The 18260-nt window shown below is 40.0% G+C and overlaps 2 protein-coding genes across 2 annotated transcripts; one reads left to right on the top strand and one right to left on the bottom strand.

Annotated features, from left to right (window-relative positions):
* Positions 1-3058: 3058 nt before the first annotated feature.
* LOC126758000 (uncharacterized) lies at positions 3059-4733 on the bottom strand. The gene is made up of 4 exons (XM_050471963.1): positions 4420-4733; positions 4002-4348; positions 3678-3930; positions 3059-3565 (listed from the first exon to the last, which is right to left on the bottom strand). The coding sequence occupies exons 1-4, from the start codon at positions 4420-4422 to the stop codon at positions 3293-3295; spliced, it is 876 nt and encodes a 291-aa protein (XP_050327920.1). The 5' UTR covers positions 4423-4733; the 3' UTR covers positions 3059-3292.
* A 3245-nt stretch (positions 4734-7978) lies between these two features.
* On the top strand, positions 7979-15458 carry LOC126758860 (paired box protein Pax-3). Its single transcript, XM_050473273.1, has 3 exons — positions 7979-8576; positions 12856-13133; positions 13198-15458. The coding sequence occupies exons 1-3, from the start codon at positions 8536-8538 to the stop codon at positions 14145-14147; spliced, it is 1269 nt and encodes a 422-aa protein (XP_050329230.1). The 5' UTR covers positions 7979-8535; the 3' UTR covers positions 14148-15458.
* Positions 15459-18260: the final 2802 nt, after the last annotated feature.

Genomic DNA, 18260 nt, shown 5'->3' with positions numbered 1-18260 from the left:
TTATTTATTGCAATGATTTTCAGATTTTTGAATTGTAAACAAAAGTTGACAAAATATTTATACAGAGTGATTCCAATGTTGAGAAAGCAAAATAAGGTGCACTTCTATTCGCAAAAAAAGTGGACCGCTGCAATGGAATATCCTGGGACTGTGGCTCAAGCAGCATTTTTCTGAAGTATTTATAAATTGTTTTTGTAGTTGTAGTCAACAACAACTTTTGACAAAGGTTATGCTTTAGTCCTCAACAATAAATATATTAGATATCCGCAGGTTGTGATGTCGCAGTAGAAGCAAATTTATCTACCTGACGAGAGAAACGAAGGAAACGAAAACGGAAACACTGCGAAAATGCCATATATATAATAATTACAAGCCCAATATTGATTTCCAATAGACACCTTTCACTCATCAGGCGCATAAATTTCCTCCGCCTACTCAAGTTGACGATTTGATAGCAAGCTTTGAGCACAGCACGTCCTTAAGGTCTGTAGAAGATATCGTGACATTTCGCTCTATTCGAAAGAAGCTCTCTGTAAAAATCCATATCGCTGTTAGAGCAGCTTATGGCGCTACTTTCTTTTTCATCAGCTGCCAGCGCTGCCATATTTTCGTCTATATTTTCATGCAATTCAGATTTCATCACATTTTCGACCGCTTCCTTCTGCTGCTCAGCGCCGTCGACCTCCAGCGCATTTTCATCCGTCGCAACTTCACCATCCTCCGAGTCTACTGCCAGCGCAATATTCGCATTGATCGGACAGGTTTCGTTGGTGCAAGGTTCATCGATAATTTCCTGGTCAACCACTTCCTCCAAACAAGCATATTCATCAAAGTCTACTGGCTTTTCGTAAAGTGTCATTTGTCTGCCAATAATTTGCAAGTACTCAATGTCTGGGAAAAATGGTAGCACACGTCGGATGTCTTTGACTTTGGCGGCAATATTTTCCTGTACTGCTCGCGAGGTTACCCAACCGGATCGGCGTACACAGCAATTCTCGCCGATGAGCTCACATTTTACACCCGCTGGCAGGCCAGAAACTTCAAAATATCTCTGTTTAGCAGGTTGTGTGGAAATCAGCTCCATTGTACAACAGCCATTTGGAAAACAATCCGTGAAGGCAGCTTTTTTATGATGTGCTCTCGGGTTTACGCTCTCCGCATGCGCCAACAGTCGCTGCGTCATCGATTTGTCGCGTCCATTGACAGTGACGCTACGATTGAAGAGCAGCTCGCAGTATGCTTTGCCGGTGCGTTGCACGAGTCGATCGGCTATGTTGTTGCGCAATTGCAGTTCGCGTTGCCATGTCTGCAGGCGACGATCACTGCTTGCTGCCAAATTTTCGTCCAAACAGCACAGGCAATCAATACTGTCCCCCCCTGCGGCCAATGTGACACATCGTGGTCTCTTGTGGCGACAACTTCGGGTCCTCTTCGGTTTATTCAGCACTTTTCTGAGAAAGGCGAAGTTTGACGGTATTGCTCCGCAGCGACAACATGGCTGTAGTAGTGCGCTGCATCTAGGACAGGGTCCACCATTCATTATGCGAAATTTCTCTTGTTCACTTTTAATTTACATTGGCGTTTTTGGTGGGCTTGGAGTTTGATTCAACGGAAATTTTGTAGCAAAAAGAAAAAAAAATTAATTTTAACTTAGATTTTATCTGACATTACAGGGAATTGACTTTTATTACATTCTATTAAAAATCAGTTCAAGTCAGTCGGAGAAGTCACAATAGACGTGACTGCAGCAAGCTGCAGAGCTGAATATATAAGGTACTATCTTCTAAAAGAGTGTACAGCTCCTGGCCTACGCCAAGTCTCAACAACCGCACCATTAGTTTTAGACTGGAGCATATGGGACTGGTTGTGAGCGAAAACAGTACTAAATATCTCCTGTTCTGTTGACAGTCATAATTTTGGGGGATAGAATCATGTGTAGAAGTTAACGCAAATGAGGAAAGCTCTCTAAACGCCATTCACTTGGGAGTGGTCAGAAACGATTCCTTTACATATGGCACAAGCAGCTCACCACTTCCCGTCTTAGAACAAGTATCCTCTGGTTAGCCAAAGGACATTCATTTGAAGGCGAGCTATAATGTGAAGACGAACCATCCCTCCGCAGGGTTGTGCGCGAATGATAAGGACACAACGACCTCAGATGAGAGACTTCCCATTTGATGACGACCACAGCAAACTCATTAAGGCTTACGATTTAAAGGCATGCATTTAATGTCCGGTCCCTTAATTGGGAAGGTGCTGCTTCCCAGCTGGTTGATGTCCTCGTAAACAAGGAGTGAGACGATTAGTTTCTTGTGACATTTATTACAGTGGCCTTACGAAAGAGCGCAAATTCGGTGTAAGATTCGTGATGGGTGAGAGATTCCGTCGCCGAGACCTGGCATTCACCCTGGTGGATGAACGTCTAGCCACAATCCGCATTAATGCAAAGTTCTTCAACCTATTGCTGATTTGCGCCCACACCCCGATGGAAGGAAAGGACGATGTGATCAAAGACGTTTTCTATGAGCGCTTGAAGCACACCTATGAGAGCTGCCCCCACGATGTCAAAATCGAGCTTGGCGACTTTAACGACAGGGTGGGCAAAGAAGGTATCATTGGTACAACGGTGGGTAAATTCAGTTTTCATGATGAAACATCCCCAAATGGGTTGAGGCTGATCGACTTTACCGGAATCTGAAATATAGTTATATGTAGTACTAAATTCCTGCATCGGAAAATTCATCAAGCTACCTGGCTCGAAAGCCCACCAACCAGATCGATCATGTTGGATTAGACGAAAGATACGTCTGCAGTGAAAAATGAAAGAGGCCGAAATGCGTGAATGCGTCTGCTGGCCGACAGACAAATGAAGTGGCGATTAGCAGAAGGTTTCAGCACACATACATGACAGTTCGGTGAAGACCTAGGTGCATCGTCAGATAGTCACTCTAGATAACTACCCAAGATAGTTTGTAATTGGACTCTCACATGTCTACTTTTAAACACAAAATTTTCGTTTTTTCCATTTTTCTCCGTTTTTTAAGAAAAGTTCGAGATGTAAAATTTGTTTGTGTTTATTAACACATTTGCATTTTCAATTTTGGTTACATATGTATTGTATTTATCACATTATTGAACGTCAAAACCATGTTTGGTGTAAATAAATATTACCCCAAATATTATATAATTAAATGAATACGTTAAATTGTAAACGATCAGTTCAATACCATAGGTAGATGATATCATCTTTCAACCCACGAAATATCTTCAATCTCAAATAACGGTAATAGCATCAGTACGAACAAAAACAACCAGCCGCCACAGTGACGGTCTTGAATTTCCACTCTTGTCGCAATTCATCGGGTAACCAAGCCAACGCCGGATCGTTTTGTGTCGGTTCCAATAAGGAACGTGGTGTGAGCACTTTAACTTTGTACTCGAGTGGTTTGCAGTAGGAACCGCGCCAGCACTTCTGCGGATATTGATTAGGTGATTGGCTGTTTTGGCAAACTGCGTTCATAAGATAGCGTGGATAGTGCTGTTGACCCAAGTCCAAGAGATCGATCTGAAAGAGGTTGTAGAAGTAAGAGTTTCTATGCAAAGTAATTTTTGGAATAGATGAGGGCCGTCTTTTTACTCCTCATACCTTTACAACGAGCTCCTGACATCAATCTTACCTTAACTTTACAATCACAGCCAATTACCGGAGCAGTGCCGGCCCTCTTAGCGTCTATTTTGCTCGTATCGACCAGCAAATCTTGGTAAAAGTCTGCAAAGTGAGAAACAGGCAAAGCGCGAGGATACTTGTTACCAGTTAAGGAAGACTTGTCCTTGCTATGCGTATGCTCATTGCTCTGCCCATCAGGCGGTGTCTGCATCTGGTTTTGGCCGAAGATTTCCATTGATAAATCGTCTTTGGGTGGCTCGGATCTAAAAAGCAACAAACAACGTTTTCCTGCTTAAGAGATACAGCTTCACTTTTAAATATTTTCTTTTTGTACCTCTTGCACTCAAAGCCTTTGCTCGGCAGCGAATCGAAACCTACATTATCTTTCGATTTCGTCCAACCTTCAAAGGAGCTCAAGCATCCGTAAGTTGCGTAAAGATGTTGCAGCAGATCTTTTCTACCAACTTCACCGCGTCTCTGTACACCTTTAGCGCTATCATTATCGCGTAATTCCGAAAATATTGCGTCCTCAACCGGGTTCTGAAGCTCATCGATTGAGGTCTTTGGTATCGCGGGCGTCACTTCGGACCCAATGAAGTCGAGAACGGGCTTGAATAGAAAATTATCCAAACGGTGGCCAACAATATTACCAAGACACAACGATAACAATAATAACGCGATCTGGTAAATATTTAAAGAAACTTAGTTATTATGCTTGGCACCGCTTTGACTTGTCGCAAAGAATAACTAACCATTTTGGAAGAAATCTTGTTTTTAAGCACTTATTTGTTAAGCAATTTAGAAACGCTGAGAATCAAGCTCCGCGCAGGTCATGATGTACACCACACGACTGGAACGAAAGGATAACTGTGACTGCGCGATGTCGAGAGAGCGCTTTTATTGGCGAGATTCGTTGGGTCGTAGACAATGGCGCAGGTGTCAAAAGTCGTCAAACAGTCAGCTTTTGTCTTCACTTCAACACAATTCATGTGCATCAGATTACCGACGTACTGGACACAGCGCGGTTGCTATAGCCTTCAGCGTTTCTTGTGTTGACTTCGGTCACCATCATCCATTCAGAAAACTGACCAACTCCATACGCACGCACGTGGCTGTGGAGAAGGGGTATCAAAGTTTTTTCTATTGGCAGCATGCATGTGTGTGTGTGTATGTATGTATTGTCTTATTGACACACATTTGTTCATACTAACCTGACCAGTGCTCATACTCTTACAGAACTTCCCAGCATAGCTTCAGAACTTTTCTGTGAATGAGACAACGCTCTACCGCTTCCAAAACTCTTTGTTTTGAATGATAAAAGTAGCGACTTTCTTTAGGAAGCCTACAGTCTCTTATTTAAATTTACTTTAAAGTCCCATAAGTAAAGAAGTTCGTCCACATACCCATAGTACCCCCCCATAGTACTTAAAGTAGTTTTGAAAGAGAAATACCGGGAAACAAAATCTGACAGTTCGACTCTTTGTTTTGAGGAAACAATATTTTAGTATTGGGTCGTTCACTAAGTAATGCTCGAATTTCAACACTCATCACCTTACTGTGCCATCCGATATGAGTAAAGCTTTATATGCCTATGTGCGTATAGTCTCAGCACATACTGATATCTCATTTGAGCAGGTCGCTCTGCAGTTTGTACTGGGATTAAGTTTCTTTCTTCCGTTTCTCCTTCTGGCAGATACAGTATTTACTTTAACATTATATATTTATATGTATTTTTAATGATTTCATTCACTTATTAGTAAGGAGAGTGTATATAAATATATACATATTTCTTTGCGGAGTACATGTTTACCGCTGTTTAAGACAATATCATAACAAAGCAATTGTTTCCAATTTAGCACCTCATCCCTCTCATATACACCGAATATATTTTTAGTATTTGTATATATGTTTGTTTGTGCGTGAAATCTTCCATTGGCAACATCTTATACAATGAAGTTGCTAACCAAAGAGTAAAAAATATATATATAATAGTATTGTGATAAAATTGAAGAAATTTCTTTTGGTTGAACGTCTTAAGACTGTCACTGTGTGTACTTTAAGGCAGACTGTTTAAAATCTGACTGTCAAAAAATAAATTTCCACCAGATATTGGCTTTATTTTTTTTTGAAAAATTATATTTTTTTAAACCATACCGATCAACAAAATATTATAAAAAAGCGGTTAAGAATAAATAGCTCATCTTCAGCTAGCTTGAGGCCAGTTGGACACACACACAGGATTTCCCCCTTGATATTCCCCTTTTGTTTTTAAGTTAGCATAAACTAGAAAAAGCGTTAACTTCGGCTGCCCCGAAGCTTCTTCTTAATTGGCGTAGATACCGCTTACGCGATTATAGCCGAGTTAACAACAGCGCGCCAGTCGTTTCTTCTTTTCGCTACGTGGCGTCAATTGGATATTCCAAGCGTAGCCAGGTCCTTCTCCACCTGGCCCTTCCAACGGAGAGGAGGTCTTCCTCTTCCTCTGCTTCCCCCGGCGGGTACTGCGTCGAATACTTTCAGTGTTTTCATCCATCAGGACAACATGACCTAGCCAACGTAGCCGCTGTCTTTTAATTCGCTGAACTATGTCAATGTCATCGTATATCTCGTACAGCTCATCGTTCCATCGAATGCGACATTCGCCGTGGCCAATGCGCAAAGGACCATAAATCTTTCGCAGAATTTTTCTCTCGAAAACTCGTAACGTCGACTCATCGGTTGTTGTCATCGCCCAAGCCTCTGCACCATATAGCAGGACGGGAATTATGAGCGACTTATAGAGTTTAGTTTTTGTTCGTCGAGAGAGGACTTTACTTTTCAATTGCCTACTCAGTCCGAAGTAGCACCTGTTGGCAAGAGCAATCCTGTGTTGGATTTCCAGGTTGACATTGTTGGTGGTGTTAATGCTGAGAGAGAATTTTTCTTCTCGATTTCCTTCTCATCCCGAAGTATCACGTGGTGGCAAGAGTTATTCTGCGTTGGTTTTCGACATTGTTGTTGCTGTTAATGTCTAGTAGTATGAGGCTGGGCTTGAAATGCCCTCCCACAGTTGCCTTATACCGAGTTGCAAAGGAAGGTCTCTCATCCAAAGTCGTTGTTTCCTTCTCATTGGGGGCGTTTTTGACGTGGCGGCTCCCAAACCCAGCGCACAACCCTGGGGAAGGAAGCTTTGCCTTCACACTCTAGCTCTCCTTCCAACGGATGGCCTTGGCTACCCAGAGGATACTTAGTCTAAGACCGGAAGTTTTGAGCTGCTTGAGCCATATGTAGCGGAATCGTTTCTCGGCATTTAGAGAGCTTTCCTCACTTGCGTGAACTTCTACACATGACTTCCTGATTAACTAAATTGGAAAAATATGAAATGTCTTTTTAAAGTTAGTAGACATTATTGAAGATCAAACAGCATAATATTGACTTCCTCATTTTGTTTTCCCTAACGTAACTCATAGTAAAACGAAGCATAAGAAGAGGTACAATACTTCAAAGTTCAGCATAGTTTGCCCTTGAAAAGAGAAATACTTAGTAAATTAAAAAAGTCAAGTAATGAAGACTATAGTAAGGAGGGTTGACCATGAATTCTAAGACTGACACCTATTTTGAAGCTAAATATCATAAAAATATTACTACAAAAATGATATCGACAGGATCAGAGGTCACTATAATAGGCGTCTTGCCTTCAATGAAAACTCATTTAGAATAACAAAATCGAAATTTTCAAAGGAATGGATTTATTCTTTAAAGCGATATGAACTTCTGAAAATGTTTGTTAGATATGAGTGTAGCATTTATCACCGTTATAGAAATACTATATGCTTTCTCGTCATGAGCTTATGAGATCATAAACCAAAAACACTCGCACAAGGTTTCAAAAATACATATTTTTCCGGCTAGAATTACCAGAAGCTAACCAAAATCAAAAATATAAAATCTCGCTCTAACTACTCCCCGATTTTACTTTTTTACACATATCACATACCTCATTTAGTGTACAGATATGTCTGTATGTAAATAGCTTAGAAAGTAAAGAGGATAATAATAATAACAACAACAACAGCAATAGAACCTCACTATCGTAAACAAAAGTACAAAAATAAGCAACGATAATAAATATTTTTGTAGAAAGTGCAACGGGGATCTCACAATAATCGCCGAACACTAGAAATGAATAATACGTCACAACAACAACACGGCAGTGTTAAAAACAAAATAACAATATAAATAGTAAAGCTGAAATGCTAAAAATGCTGAAACAAAAAGACCATTCAAAATAAAAGTAGCAGAAATGGGAAAAAACGGCGAGCGGAATAGTCGTAGAACATAAATTTCTAGGGCTTCCGCAGCGAACTTCTAAAGTTCAGAACATGCCAACACAATCCCCTAATTTAGTCTAGTTGGTGACATCGTCGGTGGGACATACAGCAGACCAAAATCGTAAAATCGTACAAAACATGCCAGCATAACGGTTTGCATGGGCATATCTCATTGTGTGTGTGTTGTTGTAAAATATTTTACTTAAATGCATTTTTGTTAAAAAAAAAGGTTATGGAACTATATGGTATTTCGGTGTTTTAATTCGCTATAATTTATATTCATAAGAAATCGTTATGTGAAAATGTTGCGTAAAATTCAAAAAATCATGCAGATATATCCACATAAATGCACTATTACATATATATTTATGTAAAGACAAGTGAATTTTAAATACACATTTAATTATGTAGATCGAAAATATATGCTATAACTAGAAAATATGAAAAAATGTGAACGCGCAGGAGCCTGTATCTTAAGGTTTCCTTATAAAAGTGGTTAGACAATAGTGAATATGAAACACAGCTCGTCAAGACACCAATAAATCGTTAAATTCTCTTATGGAGAAAAGCACAATGAAGCGAAAACAGAGACGATACAGGTATGTAAAAGAAAGAAAAAATGCAACAACAACAACAACAGTACAGAGTTATCGACACAATTTTGCGCACTGCCATTAGCGGTGTGAGATGAATAAGTAGGATTTTATTTTTCGTTTTTATACCCTGAACAGGGTATATTAAGTTTGTCACGAAGTTTGTTACACCCAGAAGGAAGCGTCGGAGACCCTATAAAGTATATATATAAATGATCAGTATGTTGAGCTGTGTCGATTTAGCCATGTCCGTCTGTCTGTCTGTCCGTCCGTCCGTCTGTATATATACGAACTAGTCTCCAGTTTTTAAGATATCGTTTTGAAATTTTGTGAACGTATCTGCTCATTTGTCGGAACTATGATCGGAACTGATATCGGACTACTATAACATACAAACTGAACGATCGGAATCAAGTTCTTGTATGGAAAGCTTTCACATTTGACAATGTATCTTCACAAAAGTTGGCACAGGTTATTTTCTAGAGCAACAATGTATTCTCCGAAGAAATTGTTCATATCGGAAAAAAGTTCTTGTATGGAAAACTTTCGCATTTGACGTGATATCTTCACGAAATTTGACAGGGATTACTGCTTAAGTTAATAATATTATCTCCGAAAAATTTGTTCAGATCGGATTACTATAGCACATAGCTTCTAAAAGAAATGCACCTATGAAGGGTATATTAGCTGCGGTGCAGCCGAAGTTAACGTTTTTTCTTGTTTTCTAATATAACGGTTAGCGAAAGTCCAACGATTCAAGAAAAACTGAAGAAGTTTTCTTTTACAATGAATATTCAACACAACTGACCGCATCAGAACCTATAATAAGTCAAATTAAACAGAAAATAATTCAGATCCTTAGAAGTCAGGTCGCTGTTCTTAAGACTAAGTTCTGTCCTGAATATTTAAGATGCATCGGTGTTAAAATCTGGCAAGAATTCCGTAGCATCTCTTCTTGGCTTTTTTGAACTCATTTATTATTATTTATTACCTTTACCTTTGAGATTGATAGTTGGAAGTTTTTTTTTTTTGCTTTATGAAAGTTTTGCTTAAGCTGTATAGGTCGAATACTCAATGAGTTTATGGATTTATTTAAATCACTTGGATTGAACAATATCGGTTAGAAATACCGTTCGAAATAAAATATAAAAAGAGAAAAAATCTTTTTCAAACTGCAACCGTCGTCAATTTCTGAGAAAAGCTCGTCAGTCTGAAGCTTGTATTGGCGAAATAATTTAAACTGTCCATTGGCAACATTGGCATAGAAACCTTGGAATATTCTTTATTGCAATATTCGATGTTGTTGCTTTTCATTGGAGGCGTTTTATACGTGGCGGGTCCCAAACTCAGCGCACAACCGTGGGGAGGAATAATTCGCCGCTTACTTTAGCTCGCCTTCAAACGGATGTTCTTCGGCTACCCAGAGAATACTTGGTATAAAACCAGAAGTCGTGAGCTGCTTGAGCCATATGTAAAAAAATCGTTTCTCGTTTCCTCAAGTGCGTGAAATTCTGCACATGACTCCATCCTCCCTATTTGCAATTTTTGATGCCCATTAAGCAACGATAATTATAAGCCGTAATCATAGATGAGGCTTACATATTTTCGCTACGGCTTCCTTGATGGCATAGGAGAAAAAATTTTCACTCGAGATTGACTTTTGTGGTCTTCAAGATACAGACCATTTATGGAGTGTATGAAAAATAAGCTTTCTTTAAGTACATATTTTTAGCCTTGAACCTTGAAAATGGTGCTTTCTAGTTCTTCGGAATTCTTCTTCTTCTTTATTGACGTAGACACCGCTTACGCTTTTATAGCCGATTTTAGAACAGCGCCCCAGTCGTTCTTCCTCTTCGCTGTTAGGCGCCAATCGGTGATTCCAAGCGAAGCCACGTTCTTCTCCACCTGGTCTTTCCAACGGAGGGAGGTCTTAGCCTTCCTCTGCTTTCTAAGGCGTGCTTTCGTCCATTCAGACGACATGACCTAGCCAGTGTAGACGCTGTCACCCAATTCCATGTCAATGTCGTCATATATGTCATACTGCTCATCGTTCCATCATTTGCGATATTCGTTGTGGCCAGTGCGCAAAGGACCATAAATCTTCCACAAAACCTTTCTCTCAAAAACTCGTAACCTCGACTCATCAGATGTTGTCATCGTCCATGCCTCTGCCCCATATAACAGGACGGGAATAATGAGTGACTTTTAGAGTTTGGTATTTGTTCGTCAACAAAGGATTTTACTTCTCAATTGCCTACTCAGTCCAAAGTAGCACCTGTTGGCAAGAGTTATTCTGCGTTGGATTTCGAAGCTTACATTGTTGTTGCTGTTATTACTGGTTCCAAGATAGACGAAATTATCTACGACGTCAAAATTATGACTGCCCCCCTACGGGTACGGGGGGACCCCCTCAGGGTTCGGGGGGGAAACCGAATATACCCGCGGTAAGGCATGCCTGTCGTAAGAGGCGACTAAGATCCTGGCCACCAGTCCAGAGCAGTATGGAAGCTCAACTGGTATCACGGGGAGCAGTAGCCCCTGGAGCTCGCTCCAGTCTGCTCATTGGGTTTGGCCCTTTGTGGAGATTCGTGGTGGCTGTGGTTAAAACCCAAATCGCGGGAAGAACTGACTTTGTCAGTCGAATGTGGAGTTGCATTGCAACCGGGTGCCGGACCCAAAGTACGGCAGAGGTTTTAGATGGGCCTCGAGCCCTACCAAGGTGGTTAGTGTGTCCATGCCACACTGCCAATTGGTACTGAAAATGTTTACCCAGTTTTCAGGGCGCTGATCGACGCATTGTATTGATCCGTTGTGCTTTTGAGCACCGTGGAGTTAAGCTGTCGACAGCAGGATCCCACGTTAAACACAATCAGACGTTGTCCACAGTGAAGTGGGAGCCAAGTCGTAAGTGTGATGACAGTTTGTTTGATGGCAGGAGATATTTCGTCTTGTCTGAAACATCTTTTGGTATCAAAAAGCTCAGAGAAGTTCTTCCTGACCGAGCTTTTGATATTGCTCAACATCGGTTTACACAGCCGTATTAGTTTTACGGAGATACCCAATTCAGACATCTGGATTTGTTTAAACAAATATTTCAATGATTGATCGTAATTTGTCGGATATACTGACATATTTGGTACTTTTTGCCTGCCCCATTAAATATATAATGACTAAATGGGAATGAGAATTGTGGCAGACATTGCAGTTTTTTAATAAATTCAAAACATGTCAACAAATTCTTAAAATTAAGTTAATTTCTTGTTTTTATTTGTTTTTCGGTTTCGGAGACTGACTTCACACAGAACACTTTTTCTAAAAATATAGTAACTCCAGTATGTACAGCATCAAATTCAGACGAAGGGCTTTTAGTTTTCACGCTGTTATCTACCCAGGCAATCCGTTAAACATACTTGACCTTTAATATAGCAAACCAGGCTCCTGTATACTACTGATCGGAAGTCGTAAAGCACACTATTTACACTAGTATTTATTCGGGAGCTATTTTTTTTTGTTTGAACTCAAATCGGAGTTTGAATATATTGACATGTGTTTTAGGATTAATTTTATAAATTATTTTTTATCAAAATAACTAAATAAATTCATATGTATATGTAAATATACATATGAATAAAAAGTTGTGGCAAATAAAAACAAATCCCTAGAATCGATATTGAAAAGAACTAGCTAAACATACATACGTACTTATATAGAAATACATGATTACATCATGTCTAAGGGATTTTGCGCTGACGATGGTGATGAATTGTTACATATTTTCTCTACTTTCCTCCACACAAAACGAAAACACGCCCAAAGCTAAAATCTTAGTTGGTAAATATGGTCATAAGAGAAGAGCGTAGAAGGCGTTTAGGCTTCGTATATATTTTTACACGTTTTACAATTCCACTTTGCCACTGATTACCCATCGAGGATTAGAGGAAAATATTGGTGGTGAGAAGAAATGACAAAAGTAGACAAGCAAAAGCTAAAAGAAGAGTACGCGGAAAATACAAATTTCAAAAAATAAATTCCAAGTGACCGACTGACTAAGTATTATGGCGAAGCACAACAAGTACATTGAACCAACTGACAGTAATACAACACGACGAAATCGACAAGTACATAGACGAGAACAATAGTGGGCTGTACGGGGGTGGGGGTGGGTAAGTGGTAATTTTGTTGAGCACGCCACTGTAGATAACTCAAAAAGCAAAATACACAGTGTGGACCTTACTTGTCACTTTTCGCCGCCATTTTTCATATGTTTCTTACCGTTTTATTGCAGAACCACATTCAACTCATTGCAGCTGCTAGAGCTAGAGCGCGCCTTCCAGCGTACCCACTACCCGGACGTCTTCTTTCGCGAGGAGCTGGCGGTGCGCATCGATCTTACCGAGGCGCGTGTACAAGTTTGGTTTCAGAATAGGCGTGCCAAGTGGCGCAAGCAGGAGAAAGTCGGTAATGATGCGCCGGGTGGCAATCTGCAAGAGACCGAAGATGGTCTCGGCGCGCAGACCACGTATGCGGATGAAAACGCCATCGCACAGCTGGACAACTCCTTAGGTGAGGTCTTCTATTTACCAACCACAATATATAGATTTGCAACTATATTTCTTTGCACCCACAGGCACTACCTTGTTACCAGACACACCGCCCCAGTCCGCAAATTCGTTGGACAATGAGCCGAAGGCACCGTTCGGCGCCGGCTGTCTATCACCGTCTCGAATGTCACCAAATATATTTCTCAATCTCAATATCGATCAACTGGAACGTGGCGGCGGCGTCTCCATGGAGTGGTCAACTTATCCGCCCACGAGTACAATGTCCAGCATGTCGCATACGCTGACGCAATCGAACACGCCACCTCCCCTAATTATTACAAACACCAATAACAATAACAGCAATATGGCGGATCCGCAAAGCAGCCATCTCAATCACAATACCAGCCTGAGTAATCATGTGAGCCTGCTGAGCGGTGGTCTTAACCCTTCTCTAGATCTGGACGCAACAACAAATTCGACTTATGACGAAATGAAATTTCTCAACGTCGATCAATTTACAATTGATAACTTCAAAGCCGAATGCATTCTGAACTTGGATCAGGCGCTGACATTGGATGATAAGCCGTCACTGGATCATCTGGGTCATGGACTATCGTTTGAAACCGGCCCGCCGATGGATGGCTGCGGTGTGGTCGTACATCAAACGCTGGATCAAATACACCACCAGCAACATCAGCAACATCAACAGCAACAAAACGATGATCACATGCAAATGTTGCATCATCAGCAACAACAACACGATGCCCTACATCATAATCAGCTACACCAAATGCAACAACAACATCATCATCATCATCACCTACAACATTCCAGTCTATCACATCTTATGCACAGCTCCAGTCAACTGCATGGCTCCCAGCACCCGAGCGCCTTGAGCTTAGATTTGCCCTCGTTTAGCTTATGCGGCGACGACGATCAAACCAAATCGCCGCCCTCTTTGTTGTCGTTAGACAAGCCACTATCGCTGAATATCAGTGTGGACGGTATTGGCGATCTGGTGGATGATAAGTTCTAAAATACGAAGGAATGTGCTTTGATTGGAGTAAAGTCAAAACTTTATCGAGGCTAACCATGGAAAATCACAGTTTCGCAGTTGCATGCAATTCATCAAATCTACAATATGGTTAAAGCTTTTTTTGGAATTATTCGGTCCGCGATAAAATTTCGAAAACTAAATGCTTTAATGAAGCTTTGCCTAAGGTTGGCAGCCTCTCAGCTCTTTTTGAAAGACACACAGAAAACTCTCAAACACCATCTACATAGTGAGGCTATCATTCATCGATTAATAGCATATTGTTTACAAGCAATATCTATTACGATATATTAGGTCTTAACAATAAGCACTCTCTTCAGCTGCCTCCAAAACGTCAAAAATGCTTTTCTTCCACTTGTATATTCACACCAAGTGCACACAAACCCAAATACTATCATGAGTGCCGACTAGTTCTGTTATATTCAACTTACTAATCCAACATCCAAAATACTGTCCAATCAACATATAACGGGTTTTTCAATAAGAGCGCTACCAAAGCTTTTTTAAATAAAACAAAAACGGTTTTGATCACAAGTCTAGACGCTGAACCCAATTTTCGACAGTTTTCAAGCATAAATCGGCCGATGACTGGGCCATTTCGTGAGATAACACGTTCACCAAACTTGGTTTCCAATAAATCGATTGTGATATTCGCTGTGTAGCTTGTGGCGCCGTCTTGTTGGAACCACATATTGTCCTAGTCCATATCATCAAATTCGGGCCAAAAATATTCGGTTATCATTGAGCGGTAGCGATTCCAATTCACAGTACTGAGCCGGTCTTGATCATCACGGAAGAGTACGGACAGATGTATGCTGCCGTACCAAACCGTAATTTTTTCGGGAGGCAATGGTAACTCATGGAGTACGTGTGGTTTGCTGCCTGACCAATAACGCATATTTTACTTATTGACGAAGCCATTCAGTCAGAAATAAGCCTCATCAAGATGATTTTTCGATGAAAATTCGGATAATTTTCAAGTTGTTGCTCAGCCCAATTCACGAACATACGACGATTCTGGTGGTCAAGCGGTTTCAGTTCTTGCGTCAGTTTGATCTGGTAAGAATGTAAGCCAAGATCTTTTCGCAAAATTCGCCACAGCGACGTCACAGAGATGCCCAACGCTTGAGAACAACGTGTGAGAGACTGATTTGGGTCTTCTTCAATTGATGCGCTAGCGGCAGCAATATTCTTGATACAATGAGCACTTCTTTGTCTCACTGGCACGGGAACAATTTGTAATGGTCTGTGGATTAAAATTTTTCCAACAGACGCTCAATTGTTGATCTGACAGGACGATTTTGACGACCGTAAATTGAACATAGCGCTCTTAAAGTTGAGGCCACTGACTCCAAAATTCGGTAGTGAATTTGAATAATTTCGACTCGTTGTTGGATCGTAAATCTTCCCATGATGAAATGGCAAACCTTACTGAAAAGAAATGTCAAAAGAGCGGGAAAAGTATGTACATTTGCTGTCCCTATCTGTCCACTTTTGTTGCATCCCTATGAAAAAACCCTTTATAAAGCAGGTAGAGAGCTTACCGATTTTAACTGGCATTTTTTCTCCCCGAAACCTGTTTGAAAAGTATTGTTCATGGTCTACCGTTAGTAAATCCAAAGGAGAGTTAGAGATTTTGAGTACCATAACTGGGGTACTCATCAGTGTCTGCTACTCAAAATGAGGTGCTTGAGGAATTACTCTCTTATAATACTGCTCTGAGTGAGTTCATTCAAGCTCATAGCTAACAATAAATTTAACTAATCTCTCATTTCTAGTTATGTAATCTGTATTAGTGTAAGCTATTCTTACTGAATTCAGGGGGTTAACGGTGTTTATGTAAAGTGTAAATATCAATTCCAGATCAAATTGTTGAATGGTTGTATAAAAGTATGAGCGTGTGTTAGTCAAATTCATTGTTAATGCTTTTATAATCGTTTTTTATTTTATTTATTTTTTATAATTTTTTAATTTAACTACTCTTAAGCTAATGAACTTTAAATTACTTTAAACTTAGCAAATAACGCTTTCATAGTCTAAAATCTAAATAAATTGATCTAGTTAAAGAAACATTGTATTAGAAAAATTAATTAATCCTTATAAATATTACTTAAGTAATAATATAAAAAAATATGTTTATGTTAATAAATTATAGCAAATAAAATAAAATATATGAAAATGGAGATAACGATTACTTAATTTGCTAACCGAAAGACTAACTATTGTTTTTAAGGCAGCCAATAATACTTTTGAGCCTTATGATTTAATGCCTCAGAGTTAGAGCATGTTGGATGCTATATGAAAGACTTCGATTGTACAGTTCGTAGCTATAACAGGTCACTTGAATTGTCCCCTGGCTTTTCGAACATAATTCCCTTCAAGAATGATATACTGATTATGGCGACCTTCCAACTTTTCTTTACCATTTTTGTACTACAACTTGTCATTTGCTTCAAAATGGACCTCAGTTTCGGCGATCTCCTCTTCGTTGTACGAAAGTTTTATTCCAGTGAGCATTCTTTTGAGATCTGAGAACAGGAAATAGTCGCTGAGGCCAGATCTTAAGAACACGGTGGATGTGGAAGCAATTCGAACCCCAATTATTGAATTTTTGCCATCGTTTTCACTCACTTTCTCTTCCTTCAAATGCATCGATTGTGTTTTTCAAATGGTCCAATAATGCTATGTCATAGTCGCTGTTTCAAGGTAGTCAATAAAAATTATTCCATGCGCATTCCAAAATACAGACGCGATAGCCTTCCCAGCCGACTGTTGCTTATATCCATGATTTCTGCAATAGTGAGCTCGCGCCGCACACAATTTGCACAGAGCTTTTCTGCTATCTCGAACAACTTCACTTTACTGTCAACCATAAATATTTTATCAACGTTTTTATGTTTCATGGGGCATTGATCGGAAACTCGTCGTCAAGACAACATTTTTCTTCAGCTGTAGACCGACTTCTTCAACCTACTCTTGGAGAAAAAAATTCGAGCTGCAGAACTAAATAGAGAAGGTACCATCTTCTATAAGAGTGTATAGCCGCTGGCGTATGCCGATGATATTGATATCATTGGCCTCAACAACACCGCCGTTGGTTCTTTTTTCTCCAGAATGGATAAGAAAACAAAGGAAATGGGTCTGCTAGTGAACGAGGGCAAGACGAAAGATCTCCTTTCATCAAACAAATTGTCGTCGCACTCGCGACTTGGCTCTCACGTCACTGTTGACAGTCATAACTTTGAAGTTGTAGATAGTTTCGTATATTTAGGAACCAGCATTAATAGCAACAACAATGTCAGCCTGGAAATCCAACGCAGAATAACTCTTGCCAACAGGTGCTACTTTGGACTGAGTAGGCAATTGAGAAGTAAAGTCCTCTCTCGACGAACAAAAGCTAAACTCTATAAGTCACTCATAATTCCCGTCCTGCTATATGGTGCAGAGGCTTGGACGATGACAACAACTGGTGAGTCGACGTTGCGAGTTTTCGAGAGAAAAGTTCTGCGAAGGATTTATGGTCCTTTGCGCGTTGGCCACGGGGAATATCGCATTCGATGGAACGTTAAACTGTATGAGATATACGACGACATTGACATAGTTTAGCGAATTAAAAGACAGCGGCTACGCTGATTAAAGCTTTAGGAAAGTAGTTTTTTATATGATGAATGATGTCTACATCTGATGTCACATGTAGATTTTCAGTCTCAGTCGCAGCAATCCCGCATGATGGATTTGCGACAAGCTAAAAATAGGTTTTATAATTGAAAATTATTTATCAATGTACTTAATATGAGTACAGTATGCCTTAAAAGTACGATTTTGGAACTTGCCTTTCAGCATTTTCTGCCCAACGCCCCTTTAAAAGAAAATACTGTGTTTGGTCATTCAATACATACGTGTATAGTATTTGCGGGAAATAATTTGAAGTGAAATTGGTACGTGGCGTATACGTAACATTTTTCAACTTCGATTTACAAATGAGCTTTTAAAAGCTCTATTGATTTTCATTTGATCACCCATGAACTCTTAAAATTGGACGCATCACTCAAAGCAAACATTTGATTGGCGTGACCGTTATACGCATATACTCGT

Source organism: Bactrocera neohumeralis, chromosome 5, assembly GCF_024586455.1.
Source record: "Bactrocera neohumeralis isolate Rockhampton chromosome 5, APGP_CSIRO_Bneo_wtdbg2-racon-allhic-juicebox.fasta_v2, whole genome shotgun sequence".
Lineage (NCBI taxonomy): Eukaryota > Metazoa > Arthropoda > Insecta > Diptera > Tephritidae > Bactrocera > Bactrocera neohumeralis.
Note: the sequence above shows the minus strand (reverse complement) of the source record. Positions and strands in the feature narration are given on the sequence as shown.